General features: G+C 42.7%; 1 protein-coding gene across 3 annotated transcripts in view; it reads left to right on the top strand.

Moving 5' to 3' along the window:
* The window catches only part of nalcn (sodium leak channel, non-selective), a gene marked incomplete at both ends in the record, with an annotated part of 312,014 nt that overhangs the window by 29,564 nt on the left and 264,566 nt on the right, over positions 1-17,884 (top strand). For all 3 annotated transcript variants that reach the window (XM_084160991.1, XM_084160990.1, XM_084160992.1), the window contains 3 exons: positions 1,145-1,296; positions 10,054-10,196; positions 11,666-11,770. In XM_084160991.1, the coding sequence (XP_084017117.1) occupies positions 1,145-1,296; positions 10,054-10,196; positions 11,666-11,770 (400 nt within the window). The remainder of the gene's footprint in view (positions 1-1,144; positions 1,297-10,053; positions 10,197-11,665; positions 11,771-17,884) is intronic.

Below are 17,884 nucleotides of genomic sequence, written 5' to 3'. Positions count from 1 at the left end.
AATGTCTTGAGTCAATAAGTATTCAAGCCTAAATAAGTTCAGGACTACAAATTTGCTTAACAAATCACATAATAAGCTGCATGAACTCATTCTGTGTTCAATGCCACTCCGACATTGCTTGTCCTAGTATTTATATATTTCTTAATTCCATTCTTTTACTGTTAGATTTGTGTGTATTGTTGTGAATTGTTAGATACTACTGCACTGTTGGAGCTAGGAACACAAGCATTTCACTACACCCGCAATAACATATGCTAAATATGTGTATATGACCAATAACATTTTATTTTATTTGAGAGTATAGCGAAACTGTCTTACCCTATCATAACCCGATTTTTCCAGTGCTAGGCTTAATCTGTGTCCGGGAAACCTCCCCATAATGTTTAAATGAGTGGAATGGGATGATGTCTTACATGAAAAAGTCCATCCACCTGACAGGTGTGGCATATCAAGAAGCTGATTAAACAGCATGATCATTACACAGGTGCACCTTGTGCTGGGGAGAGTAAAAGGCCACTCTAAAATGTGCAGTTTTGTCACACAACACAATGCCACAGATGTCTCAAGTTTTGAGGGAGCGCGCAATTGGCATGCTGACTGCAGGAATGTCCACCAGAGCTTTTGCCAGAAAATGTAATGTTCATTTATCTACCATAAGCCACCTCCGTCATTTTAGAGAATTTGGCAGTACTACCAACCGGCCTCACAACCTCAGACCACGTGTAACCACGCCAGCTCAGGACCTCCACATCCGGCTTCTTCACCTGCAGGATCGTTTGAGGAGGTGGGGTGCTGGGGTGCTGGGGAGTATTTCTGTGTGTAATAAAGCCCTTTTGTGGATTGGCTCGGCCTGTCTCCCCATGGCTGCACCCCTGCCCAGTCATGTGAAATCCATAGATTAGGGCCTAATGAATTTATTTCAATTGACTGATTTCCTTCTATGAACTGTAACTCAGTAAAATCTTTGAAATTGTTGCGTGTTGCTATTATATTTTTGTTCAGTATATAGTTGAGATTGTTTAATGTTGTTTCAGCTTTCTCAAGATCAGTCTCAATGAACAATGCGCTGTGGCAAACATAAGTAAGCACTAAAATGAAATGTGTATTTAATGTGTTTGTTTTTCTGTGTTTCTGTGTTTGTCAGTAATGTGACATGGAACAGCTTGGCCATCCCCGACACCCACTGTTCGCCAGACGGGGAGGGCTACCTGTGTCCTTTGGGCTTTAAGTGTGTGGACTTGGAAGAACTGGGGCTCAGCAGACAGGAGCTGGGCTACAGCGGCTTCAACGAGCTCGGTACGTACACACACACACACGTGCACACGGGTGTACCCCCACACGCACATGCACGCACGCATGCACATACACACATGCCCACACCTACACACACATTACTGCCTTCATGCTTTAAGTAATATGTGTACAGATACAGTACCAGTCAAATGTTTGGACACACCTACTCACTTAAAGGTTTTTATTTTTACTATTTTTTACATTTTAGAGTAATAGTGAAGAAATAACACATGGAATCATGTAGTAACCAAAAAAGTGTTAAACATTTTAAATGTAAGATTCTTCAAATAGCCACCATTTGCCTTGATGACAGCTTTGCACACTCTTGGCATTCTCTCAACCAGCTTCACCTGGAATGCTTTTCCAACAGTCTTGAAGGAGTTCCCACAGATGCTGAGCACTTGTTGACTGCTTTTCCTTCACTCTGCCGTCCGACTCATCCCAAACCATCTCAATTGGGTTGAGGTTGGGGGATTGTGGAGGCCAGGTCATCTGATGCAGCACTCCATCACTCTCCTTCTTGGTAAAATAGCCCCTACACAGCCTGGAGATCTGTTGGGTCATTGTCCTGTTGAAAAACAAATGATAGTCCCACTAAGCCCAAACCAGATGGGATGGCTTATCACTGCAGAATGCTGTGGTAGCCATGTTGGAAAAAGTGTGCCTTAAATTCTAAATAAATCACAGACAGTGTCACCAGCAAATCACCCCCACACCATAACACCTCCTCCTCCATGCTTTACGGTGGGAGCTACACATGCAGAGATCATCCGTTCACCCACACCGCATCTCACAAAGACACGGGAGTTTGAACCAATAATCTCCAATTTGGACTCCAGACCAAAGGAAACATTTCCGCCGGTCTAATGTCCATTGCTCGAGTTTCTTGGCCCAAGCAGGTCTCTTCTTCTCTTATTGGTGTCCTTTAGTAGTGGTTTCTTTGCAGCAATTCGACCATGAAGGCCTGATTCACACAGTCCCCTCTGAACAGTTGATGTTGAGATGTGTCTGTGACTTGAATTCTGTGAAGCATTTATTTGGGCTGCAATTTCTGAGGCTGGTAACTCTAATGAACTTATCCTCGTTAGCAGAGGTAACTCTGGATCTTCATTCCTGTGGCGGTCCTCATGAGAGCCAGTTTCATCATAGCGCTTGATGGTTTTTGCGACTGCACTTGAAGAAACGTTCAAAGTTCTTGAAATGTTCCGTATTGACTGATCTTAATTTCTTAAAGTTATGATGGACTGTCGTTTCTCTTTGCTTATTTGAGCTGTTTTTACCATAATATGGACTTGGTATTTTACCAAACAGGGCTATCTTCTGTATACCCCCCTACCTTGTCACAACACAACTGATTGGCTCAAACGCATTGAGAAGGAAAGAAATTCCACAAATTAACTTTTAAGAAGGTACCCTGTTAATTGAAATGCATTCCAGGTGACTACCTCATGAAGCTGGTTGAGAGAATGCCAAGAGTGTGCAAAACTGTCAAATAAAATAAAATTAAATAGTATTTGCCACATGTGCCAAATACAACAGGTGTAGACATTACCGTTAAATGCTTACTTACAGCCCTTAACCAACAATGCATTTTTTTCTTAATAAAAAAGTTAAATAGAACAACAACAACAAAAAAGTGTTGAGGAAAAAAGAGCAGAAGTAAAATAAAATAACAGTAGGGAGCCTATATACAGGGGGGTACCGGTGAAGAGTCAATGTGCGGGGGCACCGGCTAGTTGAGGTAGTTGAGGTAATATGTACATGTGGGTAGAGTTAAATTGACTATGCATGAATAATTAACAGAGTAGCAGCAGCGTAAAAAGATGGGGTGGGGGTGCAAGTAGTCCGGGTAGCCATGATTAGCTGTTCAGGAGTCTTATGGTTTAGGGTTAGAAGCTGTTGAGAAGCCTTTTGGACCTAGACTTGGCGCTCCGGTACCACTTGCCATGCGGTAGCAGACAGAACAGTCTATGACTAGGGTGGCTGGAGTCTTTGACAATTTTGAGGGCCTTCTTCTGACACCGCCTGGTATAGAGGTTCTGGATGGCAGGAAGCTTGGCCCCAGTGATGTACTGGGCCGTACGCACTACCCTCTGTAGTGCCTTGCGGTTGGAGGCCGAGCAGTTGCCATACCAGGCGATGATGCAACCAGTCAGGATGCTCTCGATGGTGCAGCTGTAGAACTTTTTGAGGATCTGAGGACCCATGCCAAATCTTTTCAGTCTCCTGAAGGGGAATAGGCTTTGTCGTGCCCTCTTCACGACTGTCTTGGTGTGTTTGGACCATGATAGTTCGTTGGTGATGTGGACACCAAGGAACATGAAGCTCTCAACCTGTTCATCTACAGCCCCTTCGATGAGAATGGGGGCGTGCTCAGTCCTCTTTTTTTCCTTGTAGTCCACAATCATCTCCTTTGTCTTGGTCACGTTGAGGGAGAGGTTGTTATCCTGGCACCACATGGCCAGTTCTCTGACCTCCTCCCTATAGGCTGTCTCATCATTGTCGGTGATCAGGCCTACCACTTAATGATGGTGTTGGAGTCGTGCCTGGCCATGCAGTTATGGGTGAACAGGGAGTACAGGAGGGGACTGAGCACGCACCCCTGAAGGGCCCCCGTGTTGAGGATCAGCGTGGCAGATGTGTTGTTACCTACCCTTACCACCTGGGGGCGGCCCGTCAGGAAGTCCAGGATTCAGTTGCAGAGGGAGGTGTTTAGTCCCAGGATCCTTAGCTTAGTGATGAGCTTTGAGGGCACTATGATATTGAACGCTGAGCTGTAGTCAATGAATAACATTCTCATGTAGGTGTTCCTCTTTCCAGGTGGGAAAGGGCAGTGTGGAGTGCAATAGAGATTGCATCATCTGTGGATCTGTTGGGGCGGTATGCAAATTGGAGTGGGTCTAGGGTTTCTGGGATAATGGTGTTGATGTGAGCCATGACCAGCCTTTCAAAGCACTTCATGGCTACAGACGTCAGTGCTACAGGTCGGTAGTCATTTAGGCAGGTTATCTTAGTGTCCTTGTGAATGGGGACTATGGTGGTCTGCTTGAATGTTGGTATTACAGACTCAGTCAGGGTCATGTTGAAAATGTTGGTGAAGACACTTGCCAGTTGGTCAGCACATGCTCGGAGTACACGTCCTGGTAATCCTTCTGGCCCTGCGGCCTTGTAATAATAAAATAATAATAATAATATGCCATTTAGCAGACGCTTTTATCCAAAGCGACTTACAGTCATGCGTGCATACATCTTGTGAATGTTGACCTGCTTAAAAGTCTTACTCACATCGGCTATGGAGAGCGTGATCACATAGTCATCCGGAACAGTTGGTGCTCTCATCCATGCTTCGGTGTTGCTTGCCTTGAAGCGAGCATAGAAGTGGTTTAGCTCGTCTGGTAGGCTTGTGTCACTGGGCAGCTCGCGGCTGTGCTTCCCTTTGTAGTCTGTAATAGTTTTCAAGCCCTGCCACATCCGACGAGCGTCAGAGCCGGTGTAGTACGATTCAATCTTAGTCCTGTATTGACTCTTTGCCTGTTTGATGGTTCGTCGGAGGGCATAGCAGGATTTCTTATAAGCGTCTGGGTTAGAGTCCCGCTCCTTGAATGCGGCAGCTCTACCCTTTAGCTCAATTCGGATGTTGCCTGTAATCCATGGCTTCTGGTTGGAGTATGTACGTACGGTCACTGAGGGGACGACATCATCGATGCACTTATTGATGAAGCCAGTGACTGATGTGGTGTACTCCTCAATGGTATCTGAAGAATCCCGGAACATGTCCCAGTTTTATTAACCGAGTCACTGGTGCTTCCTGCTTTAGTTTTTGCTTGTAAGCAGGAATCAGGAGGATAGAGTTATGGTCAGATTTGCCCAATGGAGGGCGAGGGAGAGCTTTGTATGTGTCTCTGTGTGGAGTAAAGGTGGTCTAGAGTTTTTTTTCCTCTGCTTGCACATTTAACATGCTGGTAGAAATTCGGTAGAATGGATTTAAGTTTCCCTGCATTAAAGTACCCGGCCACTAGGAGCGCTGCCTCTGGATGAGCGTTTTCCTGTTTAGTTATGGCCTTATACAGTTCATTGAGTGCAATCTTAATGCCAGCATTGGTTTGTGGTGGTAAACAGACAGCTATGAAAAATATAGATGAAAACTCTCTTGGTAAATAGTGTGGTCTACAGCTTATCATAAGATACTCTACCTCAGGCGAGCAAAACCTTGAGACTTCCTTAATATTTGTTTTTGTGCACCAGCTGTTGTTTACAAATATACACAGACCGCCACCCTTTGTCTTACCGGAGTCAGCCATTCTATCCTGCCGATGTAGCGTATAGCCCGCTAGCTGTATGTTGTCCATGTCGTCGTTCAGCAACGACTCTGTGAAACATAAGATATTACAGTTTTTAATGAAGGCAAAGAGTGGCTATTTGAAGAATTTCAAATATAAATATATTTTGATTTGTTTAACACTTTTTTGGTTACTACATGATTCCATATGTGTTATTTCATAGTTTTGATGTTTTCACTATTATTCTACAGTGTAAAAATAAAGAAAAACCCTTGAATGAGTAGGTATGTCCAAACTTTTGACTGGTAGTGTATATCAAATCAAATCAAATTTTATTGGTCACATGCGCCGAATACAACAGGTGCAGACATTACAGTGAAATGCTTACTTACAGCCCTTAACCAACAGTGCATTTATTTTTAACAAAAAAAGTAAAAATAAAACAACAACAAAAAAAGTGTTGAGAAAAAAAGAGCAGAAGTAAAATAAAATAACAGTAGGGAGGCTATATATACATGGGGGTACCGGTGCAGAGTCAATGTGCGGGGGCACCGGCTAGTTGAGATAGTTGAAGTAATATGTACATGTGGGTAGAGTTAAAGTGACTATGCATAAATAATTAACCGATAATAAATGTATTTTTGGTTTATCAGACTGGTGACTGCAGCTTGTAAACAGCATTTTTAACTTTGTACGTTCAGCGTATTAACTACTGTTGAATACCAGCTTTGAGTTGTATTTGTACAGCTACCGATCCAAAAGAATAGAAAATGCCAAAGCTGGTATCTGTGTATTAGAGCTGTGCTACAGCGGCTTCATCAACCTAATATACAGATTACACCTCTGCTGAAACACCTTTGTTGGTTTAAATTCCTGCACAAATCAATCGGTCCAAAAAGTTAGATGACTATAATGGTCTTTCCCCAAAAGGTGGGTCGGGACCATATAAATTGAAATAGGGATTCTAATTTTAAGCATTTCTATGGACAGGACTCTAGTGGATTGTAGCTGTACTTTCCTGGGTTATTTTCTCAAAGCAGAAAAAGCTACAAAAGAAAAAAGGCTTCTACATGAGCCTTGATCTGGGGTTCTGGCCGTCTTAGCCCCGTGATTCATTCTTGTCGCCTGAGCTGAGCCCAAATCCAGTGTTGGATACACTGAGCAGTGGCTCTAATCTCTAAATATCTGAAGGATAGAAAGAGATATAGGGATGGAGAGACAGAGAGATGGATACAGAGAGAGTAGAGGGAGAGAGAGCGCTTAACAGAGACAGATGCACACCTTGACAGACTCACGCACACTGGGCATGCATTGAAGGGTAAGGCTTTACTTCTCTCTTTTCTTTCTCTTTTTTCTCTCTTTTTCTCTCTCTCTCCTCAGTCTCTTTCGCTCTCTCTTTCCCTCTCTCTCTTTCTCTCTCTCAATCCCTCTCTTGATGAGTAGTATTTTTTGCAATGGAGGACGAAGTGCATTTCTGTCTACCAGTGTTTACCTCTCGTATTGAAGTGACCACAAACACATTCCTCATTGGGTAGTTGGAGCGATTCCCCTCTCTTTCTGTTTATGTATTACTGAACTTGTTTATTGTTTATAAAACTATACCATGTTATTCAATCATGTTGCATAGCCATGCATTGAAGACAAGTCTGTTGCATAGCCTTGTTATTTTGGCAATTACATAGCCTACATACAGTGCATTTTGTTTCATTACAGCCTTATTCTAAAATTGATTAAACAATACCCCATAATGACAAAGCAAAAACTGTTTTTTAGAAATTTTTGCAAATGTATTAAAAATAAACAACTGAAATATCACATTTATATAAGTATTCAGACCCTTTACTCAGTACTTTGTTGTAGCACCTTTGGCAGCGATTACAGCCTTGAGTCTTCTTGGGTATGACGCTACAAGCTTGGCACACGTGTATTTGTGGAGCTTCTCCAATTCTTCTCTGCAGATCTTCTCAAGCCTGTCAGGTTGGATGGGGAGCGTCGCTGCACAGCTATTTTCAGGTCTCTCCAGAGATGTTTGATAGGGTTCAAGTCCGGGCTCTGACTGGGCCACTCAAGGACATTCAGAGACTTGTCCCGAAGCCACCCCTGCCTTGTCTTGGCTGTGTGCTTAGAGTCGTTGTCGTGTTGGAAGGTGAACCTTTGCTCTGGAGCAGGTTTTCATCAAGGATCTGTCTGTACTTTGTTCCGTTCATCTTACCCTCGATCCTGACTAGTCTCCCAGTTCCTGCTGCTGAGAAACATCCCCACAGCATGATGCTGCCACCACCATGCTTCATCATAGGGATGGTGCCATGTTCCATCCAGACCTGATGTTTGGAATTCAGGCCAAAGAGTTCAATCTAGGTTTCATCAGATCAGAGAATCTGGTTTCTCATGGTTGGAGTCCTTTAGGTGCCTTTTGTCAAACTCCAAGCGGGCTGTCATGTGCCTTTTACTGAGGAGTGGCTTCCGTCTGGCCACTCTACCATAAAGGCCTGATTGGTGGAGTGCGGCAGAGATGGTTGTTCTTCTGGAAGGTTCTCCCATCTCCACAGAGGAACTCTGGAGCTCTATCAGAGTCACCATCTGGTTCTTGGTCACCTCCCTGACAAGGCCCTTCTTCCCCGATTGCTCAGTTTAGCAAGGCGGCCAGCTCTAGTAAGAGTCTTGGTTGTTCCAAACTTCTTCCATTTAAGAATGATGGAGGCCACTGTGTTCTTGGGGACCTTCAATGCTGCAGACATTTTTTGGTACCCTTCCCCAGATCTGTGCCTCGGCACAATCCTGTCTCGGAGCTCTACGGACAATTCCTTCGACCTCATGGCTTGGAATTTGCTCTGACATGCACTGTCAGCTGTGGGATCTTATATAGAGAGGTGTGTGCCTTTCCAATCCCATGTCCAATCAATTGAATTTACCACAGGTGGACTCCAATCAAGTTGTAGAAACATCTCAAGGATGATCAATGGAAACAGGATGCACCTGAGCTCAATTTCGAGTCTCATAGCAAAGGGTCTAAATACTTATGTAAATGAGGTATTTATGTTTTTATTGTTTATAAATTTGCAAAAATTTCTAAAAACCTGTTTTTGCTTTGTCATTATGGGGTATTGTGTGTAGACTGATGAGGACATTTTTTTTATTTAATCCATTTTAGAATTAGGCTGTAACAAAATGTGGAAAAAGGGAAGTTGTCTAAATACTTTCCTAATGCACTGTATCTGTCTGACACAGATGGATGGAGATAATAATGTGCTGTCTGTGTGCGATGGAAGTCTTTGTGCAGTGGGGATGTTTTGATTCACTGAAAATGTAAATGCAAGTTTTTTATTGGACAATTCCCTCCCTGTTTGAGTCTGTTTTCTTTAATTGGTGCCCAATGAACACGACAAAGTTTTCAGACACCGGTTATTATTCCCAATGCTGTCATTATTGTGTTTGATGGAGAGAGAAACACGAACCACATTAACATTGTTTTTTCCCGGCCTCTTCTTGTCTCTGTCGAAGTGTTTCCCAGAGGAGGGGTTTGATAAGGGTTGACAATAAGCCACATGAGACAAGGGATGAAGAGCAAGTAGGTTTTATAGAAACCTTTGAAAAATGTACGGCCAATTGGACATCATGCAATTGACATTCCATTGATCAGAAGGAAACTATAGACCAGAAAGTGACACTGTCAATATACAGTTTTCATTGTTACTGTACATGCTTACATGTCAACATAAACAGACAAAGGTAAAGGAATATGCCCAATATCTAATTCAGTGATTCCATTTGGTAATGCTCATTAAACAAGGCCACAGTATCTACTGTGTGAAATGCTCTGATTTACTACAATTAAGCACTGGAAATGAGTGTAAGATAAGGTTGGATGGTGGAATGTATCTGTCAATGTTTAAATTGTATGTCCCTATGTAATTAAACAGTTAAAAAACAACCATCAAGCTTCTCTATTGAGAAGTCGTGTCTAAGTACATTGAATCGTCCTCAAAAGGAATGACTGTTTTATGGTTCCTTGTAAGCTCCAATGAATCTCTTTTCATATAAATTACAAGGGAATCTCAAGGTATTGTCTTTGGGATGAAAGGGAGGATCTGAAGGAGACATTTTATTTGCTTACACAGAGGCTTTTGTACAACGCAAACAGTTGATTTAAACATGCAGTGTATTGTACGTGTAGCTCAACATGGGACCACCTAACTCTCTTTCTCTCTCTCTCTCTCTCTCACTCTCATCTCTGTCTATCTCTATCTCTCTTGCTCTTTTTCTCTCAAACTTTCTTTCTCGCTCCCTCTCTCTCCCTCTCAATTAAATAACATGTAATAAAAAAAAATAAGTATTTATTATGCATTACAGAATTACTCTTATTGCCAAAACAACTCAAAGGGTCATAAGAGATATTCTGAAACTTTCTTCAGAATTGGCAAGCAATTTAACAACTACAAATTGAATCAACTATTTGATCTCACTCTCTACCTCTCTCCAGGTACCAGTATCTTCACCGTGTATGAGGCAGCATCTCAGGAGGGCTGGGTGTTCCTTATGTACAGAGCCATCGACAGTTTCCCTCGCTGGCGCTCCTACTTCTACTTCATCACGCTCATTTTCTTCCTCGCCTGGCTTGTCAAGGTACAAGAGACAGATTTACCTGGCTTGCTACGATCCAGTCCCTTTTGACTGGGCAGATACAGTATACTCCCTATTGTCCTATGGAAGTATACAATTTATCTGGTAAAAGAGAATGGACCGTAGCAGGCCAGATAAAAGTGTCACTCGTATCTTGTGTGCGGAGACTCTTCTCCTGTGTGGTCCTGTTGGGAACAGTTGGTAAGAGCATGGCATTAGCAACGCCAGGGTCGTGGGTTCCATTTCCCGCTGGACCACCAATACAAAAACGTATGCACTCACCGTTATTAGACACTTTGTATAAAAGTGTCTGCTAAATGGCATATACAGTGAGGTCGAAAAGTATTTGGACAGTGACACATTTCTGCTTGTTTTGGCTCTGTACTCCAGCACTTTGGATTTAAAATGATGCAATGTCTATGAGGTTAAAGTAATTTGAGGGTATTTTCATCCATATCGGGTGAACAGTTTAAAAATTACAGCACTTTTGTACATAGTCTCCCCATTTTAAGGAACCAAAAGTATTTGGACAAATTCACTTATGTGTATTAAAGGTCCCCTATTCCTAGCACGCAATGACTACATCAAGTTTGTGACTACAATCTTGTCAATGTATTTGCAGTTTGTTTTGGTTGTGTTTCAGATTATTTTGTGCCCAATAGAAATGAATGGTAAATAATGTATTTTGTCATTTTGGATTCACTTTTATTGTAAATAGGAATAGAATATGTTTCTAAATACTTTGATAATCATGAATGCATCGTGAATAATGAGTGAGAAAGTTAGAGGCACAAAGATCATACCCCCAAGACATGCTAACCTCTTACGATTACCAATAACATCATTTCAGATCCAAAGTGCTAAAGTAGAGAGCCAAAACAAAAATTTCACTATCCAAATACTTTTGGACCTCACTGTATGTATTTCATATATAATTTTCTATTCTCTACATCTTTCTGCACTTTATCTCTTTTGTCAGGTGTGTGGTACAGTAGATTCCTCCAATCTAGACAAAGACATTCACACCTGTGTCGTTTGATGACTTCCATTCCCTCAAGAGTTAGATGGAGATGTAGTAATTAGACAACTGTCGAGGAGAAACAGGTCATAGTGATACATTAAAGTTCTGTTTAATTCTATGGGACAGGTAGACCTACTCTACCTGCCTAGTTAGATGTCACCTGTTACTCCTCTTTAGTGAGAACATCAGTGTACTTTCTAATTGGACTAATGACTAAGAGCGAGACCAGCCCTAGAGACCTGAAGAAACTGTCTCATTTTCGTTCGTTATGATCTTCTCTGTCATCTCTTCCCCTCTTCATTGTTTGCTCTCTATATCACTCTTTCTCTCTCACTGTCTCCTCACCTTTTCTCTTTCTATGTATCTCTCTCCCTTTATACCCCTGTATATCTCCTCATTTCCTTCCATCTCCCCCTCCCTCTCTCTCTGTCTCTCTCTCTCTTTCTCTCAGAATGTTTTCATTGCTGTTATCATTGAGACGTTTGCTGAGATCAGAGTTCAGTTCCAGCAGATGTGGGGGTCCCGAAGCAGCACCACCTCTACTGCTACCACACAGGTACTGTCACACACACACACACACACACACACACACACACACTTCAATCAGAGCCGCATTAAAGTATTTATTTGTAAAAGCGTAACACTTTTGTCAAATTTTCAAATAACATCACAGGTAGGTGACTGCCGGTTGCTCAGAGTAAGACTTGATCACTGGGTTGAGCAAACAAAGCCAGGGCAGAAACATTGCTATGGCAGGTTTGATTAAATCTGCTCCTCCAGTCTCAATGTAACTGGCATATCCGCCCACTCTTTATTGTTATCCCAGCAGCCTGAACAATATCATGGTGAGGAGAGAGAACACTTTCTATTTCCCTTTATCTCCTGGCATATTGAAATAAGGGCATCGCAATCAGATTTAATTCAGCAAATGCACTATCCGACCCTCTGGGGTTCAGTGCATATGCCCAGTGTTTGAAAATGCATATTTAATGTGAAAATTGCCCTTATCTCGTCCAGACTATTATTATGATTTTCAAATACAGTGGGGAAAAACAAGTATTTAGTCAGCCACCAATTGTGCAAGTTCTCCCACTTAAAAAGATGAGAGAGGCCTGTAATTTTCATCATAGGTACACATCAACTATGACAGACAAATTGAGAAAAAATAATCCAGAAAATCACATTGTAGGATTTTTTATGAATTTATTTGCAAATTATGGTGGAAAATAAGTATTTGGTCACCTACAAACAAGCAAGATTTCTGGCTCTCACAGACCTGTAACTTCTTCTTTAAGAGGCTCCTCTGTCCTCCACTAGTTACCTGTATTAATGGCACCTGTTTGAACTTATCAGTATAAAAGACACCTGTCCACAACCTCAAACAGTCACACTCCAAACTCCACTATGGCCAAGACCAAAGAGCTGTCAAAGGACACCAGAAACAAAATTGTAGACCTGCACCAGGCTGGGAAGACTGAATCTGCAATAGGTAAGCAGCTTGGTTTGAAAAAATCAACTGTGGGAGCAATTATTAGGAAATGGAAGACATACAAGACCACTGATAATCTCCCTCGATCTGGGGCTCCACGCAAGATCTTACCCCGTAGGGTCAAAATGATAACAAGAACGGTGAGCAAAAATCCCAGAACCACACGGGGGGACCTAGTGAATGACCTGCAGAGAGCTGGGACCAAAGTAACAAAGCCTACCATCAGTAACACACTACGCCGCCAGGGACTCAAATCCTGCAGTGCCAGACGTGTCCCCCTGCTTAAGCCAGTACATGTCCAGGCCCGTCTGAAGTTTGCTAGAGTGCATTTGGATGATCCAGAAGAGGATTGGGAGAATGTCATATGGTCAGATGAAACCAAAATAGAACTTTTTGGTCAAAACTCAACTCGTCGTGTTTGGAGGACAAAGAATGCTGAGTTGCATCCAAAGAACACCATACCTACTGTGAAGCATGGGGGTGGAAACATCATGCTTTGGGGCTGTTTTTCTGCAAAGGGACCAGGACGACTGATCCGTGTAAAGGAAAGAATGAATGGGGCCATGTATCGTGAGATTTTGAGTGAAAACCTCCTTCCATCAGCAAGGGCATTGAAGATGAAACGTGGCTGGGTCTTTCAGCATGACAATGATCCCAAACACACCGCCCGGGCAACGAAGGAGTGGCTTCGTAAGAAGCATTTCAAGGTCCTGGAGTGGCCTAGCCAGTCTCCAGATCTCAACCCCATAGAAAATCTTTGGAGGGAGTTGAAAGTCCGTGTTGCCCAGCGACAGCCCCAGAACATCACTGCTCTAGAGGAGATCTGCATGGAGGAATGGGCCAAAATACCAGCAACAGTGTGTGAAAACCTTGTGAAGACTTACAGAAAACGTTTGACCTGTGTCATTGCCAACAAAGGGTATATAACAAAGTATTGAGAAACTTTTGTTATTGACCAAATACTTATTTTCCACCATAATTTGCAAATAAATTCATTAAAAATCCTACAATGTGATTTTCTGGATTTTTCTTTCTCATTTTGTCTGTCATAGTTGACGTGTACCTATGATGAAAATGACAGGCCTCTCTCATCTTTTTAAGTGGGAGAACTTGCACAATTGGTGGCTGACTAAATACTTTTTTCCCCCACTGTATATTAGAATGTTGCAGTCATAATGATAATAATATAATAATATGCCACTTAGCAGACGCTTTTATCCAAAGTGACTTACAGTCATGCGTGCATATATATATTTTCTTTTTGTGTATGGGTGGTCCCGGGGATCAAACCCACTACCCTGGCGTTACAAGCGCTGTGCTCTACCAGCTGAGCTACAGAGGACCACAGAATGACTACTCATTAGCTTGAAGGGGGGTCCATCAAGGCCCAGTGGTTCTAGTTTTAAGCAAAATATTTTTTCACACGACCCTCCCTAAACGCTTGGAAAAAAACAAGTGACCCTCCCTCTACCCAGAATAATGATTAAAACATAAAGTAGATAGCAGGGAACATGCCTACTGTTTGATCTCACTCCTAGGACAGACCAGAGCCTTAGATATGTAGTTTGGCTAACTGTTTTTCACCACAAGGCATTGTGTCAGCATTCTGATTATGATAGCGCACAGGGCTGTGGGCCTGAAGGTTGTTTGTTCTCTGACCACCGCGGACCAGCTTACTCTCGGATCCTGCCATCAATCTGATCTCCGTTCACAACCCTGATAACTGGATGTACGCACAAACTAAGGAATTGGAGCGCATTTCCATTGTTGTAGGCCTATTTGTCAGTTTTTCCTACCTTCATTGGGCAAAATCATTCCTCTGTCACGTTCCTCTTTTGCAATTTGATTCCAAATGTATGAATATAGCATGTCTGAAAAAAACTGTATGATTCACAGGCCGAAACAAATTAATGTAGCCTATCAATGTTTATTTTCAGTCAATGTATAGCCTATCATATTTATACTGAACAAAAATATAAACGCAACATGCAACAATTTCAACAATTGTACAGTTCATATAAGGAAATCAGTCAATTGAAATATTAATTAGGCCATAATCTATGGATTTCACATGACTGGGCAGGGGCACAGCCATGGGTTGCCAATCACAATGAGTTTTTGGTGGACATTCCTGCAGTCAGCATGCCAATTGCACGGTCCCTCAAAACTTGAGGCATCTGTGGCATTCATTGTGTTGTGTGACAAAACTGCACATTTTAGAGTGGCCTTTTGTTGTCCCCAGCACAAGGTGCACCTGTGTAATGATCATGCTGTTTAATCAACTTCTTGATATGCCACACATGTCAGGTGGATGGATTATCTTGGCAAAGGAGAAATGCTCCCTAACGGGGATGTAAACAAATTTGTGCACACAATTTGAGAGAAAAAAGCTTTTTGTCCATATGGAACATTTCTGGGATCTTTTATTTCAGCTCATGAAACATGGGACCAACACTTTACATGTTGTGTTTATATTTTTGTTTAGTATAGAATGTTTTCTTAGAAATAAAAAAACTGTGCCCTGTGCTTCTCCGAGAATGCGCTTCGTATAGCAACACACATCTATGATCACAGTGATCAAGCAGCTGTGTGAAATTGGTCAAATGTGTTCTGATCCCATCATACCATCAGCTGATTTCTGATCGCAATCCTCATACATCTAACTGGTTTTACGCATAAACTGAAGAATGGGAGAACGCGTTTCTATTGAAGTCAGCCTATCAAGCTTTCCCAACTGTTACATTTTGCCTGCCTAAATTAAATTCCCTAAAAATATAACTTTGCCCTATGCTTCTCTGTCCATGCACTTCGTATAGCCTATGGCTATGGGCTATTGTTGATAATTTTATTGAGACCACACAATACATTATGGGTGCACTTGATATCGCGCACTCAGCGGACAATCGCACTTAATGGAATGTTGCACATTGGGCAAGTAAAGCACCTGTAAGTCTACATCTTGAATTGGGGCTGCTGCTGAGTTTATCAGAGATGAGAGGCGGCATCGGGCATGCAAATAAACTATTTCTAAAGCACTGAGAAATATAGCAATGTCATCGATTGCAAATGACATGACCCTCCCCTCGACTATATTAGAAAATACACAACCCTCCCCCTAACTGAAGTAGAAAATGTGCGACCCTAAATATTTATTTCTCTCATATACCTACACCTCGCCCATCCTCTCTTTCTCCTCCTTCTCCTATCCCTGTTTCCATTACACCTCCTTAAGTTTGTCCACTCCTTCTACTCTCATCTCTCTTCTACCCTCCCTATCCTTTCCTCCTTTCTTGATTCTCCCCCTGCCTTATGCCTCCTCTCCCCTCTCCTCCTTCTCCCCTACCTACACCCCTTCGTCTTGTTTTCCATTTCCATTTAGGTAGTTTAATACAAACTGTTATTCTGAGCCAACAATGATGGGTGCAGTTAACTGAAGTGTAGGTGATACAACCATTTATCACAGGCATAGCAATTCTCTCCCTTCCATCTATTCCTCCCACTTCACCCTCCTTGGGCCATGTTGGCATCCCCAACGGAACACCAAATGGAACTCTAGAAGCCCAGAGGGCCATGGTGCCAAGCTGAGCAGCGCCAAGCTAACTCTCTCATCAGCCCTAAGCTGTGCCAGCTCCTACGGCACAGTGCCATTCCATTCCATGCCACTATGTAGGCCTGTGTGTGTGAATGTGTTTGGTAGGGAGTGTGTGTATGGGTGTATGGCCTGGCAGAGAGAGTGGAGTGGTATGCCAGTGTTCTCACAGTCTTCCAGTGTTCACACACAGTTCTTCAAGATATTTGGCCGGCTGTCAGCGCAGAGCCAGACACAGCCTACAGGAGATAGGGCAAATGACAGACATAGACATGAGTCATCCTGAGAGAGGGAGAGAGTGTGTGTGTGCGTGTTTTTGGGTGGGTAGGTGGATGTGTATGGGTGTATGGGCCTGGCAGAGAGAGTGGGGGGGAGGGGGGGGGGTAGAGAGAGAGAACACACTGTGTGTCTGGAGCATGGGCTCACCGCACAAGCTGTGTGTGTGTGAGAGAGAGAGTTCAAAATCAAGAAAGCGTACAGTGTTATATAGAGCAATTATTGCATAGCACTCCCTTCCATCTCATATTGTTCAAATGAACAGCAAGCCTGGTTTCAAAAAATAGATTAAGCAACACCTCACGGCATAACGCCTCTCCCCTATTTGACCTAGATATTTTGTGTGTATGTATTGCTATGTAGGCTATGTGTGCCGTTTTTAATTGTATGTAGTTATGTCCTTGAGCTGCTCTTGTCTATTTATGTTCTGTATTATGTAATGTTTCATGTTCTGTGTGGACCCCAGGAAGAGTAGCTGTGGCTTTCGCAACAGCTAATGGGGATCCTAATAAAATACCAAATACCAAGAGTGTGTGTGTGTGAGGGGAGGGAGAAGGTGTGAACACTGGCATACAGCTTCACTCTCTCTGCCAGGTCCATACACCCACACACCCACCAAAAAACAGATACACACACACCCCAAAACACACACACACACACACACACAGAAAGTGAGACAGACCTGCCCATCAGTGCAGCGGATCTGACTTTGTTTACATAAGACAACACACCACACATTTTATTACTTGAAAAATACTGCACCAAACATCTTAGCTAGATGTCAAATTGCGTAGTTGGCTTGGCACTGCTCAGCTTGGCACCATGGCCCTCTGGGCCTCTAGAGTTCCATTTAGTGTAACCTTGGGGATGCCAACAGGGCCCGAGGAGGGTGAAGTGTGAGGAATGGATGGAAGGGAGAGAATTGCTATGCTTGTGATACATGATTGTGTCACCTATACTTCAGTTAACTGCACCCATCATTGTTGGATCAGAATAACAGTTTGTATTAAACTACCTAAATGGAAATGGAAAACAAGACGAAGGGGTGTAGGTAGGGGAGAAGGAGGAGAGGGGAGAGGAGGCATAAGGCAGGGGGAGAATCAAGAAAGGATAGGGAGGGTAGAAGAGAGATGAGAGTAGAAGGAGTGGACAAACTTAAGGAGGTGTAATGGAAACAGGGAGAGGAGAAGGAGGAGAAAGAGGATGGGTGAGGTGTAGGTATATGAGAAAAATAACCATTCTAGACCATCCGACTCCTTATTTTTGAATTTACAGTTTTCACAGCAATAATCAAGACTCAGGGATAACAAGTGAAT

This window comes from Coregonus lavaretus (genome assembly GCF_964263955.1).
Source record: "Coregonus lavaretus genome assembly, chromosome: 5".
In the NCBI taxonomy this organism is placed as follows: domain Eukaryota; kingdom Metazoa; phylum Chordata; class Actinopteri; order Salmoniformes; family Salmonidae; genus Coregonus; species Coregonus lavaretus.
This window is presented reverse-complemented; position numbering and strand designations above follow the sequence as displayed.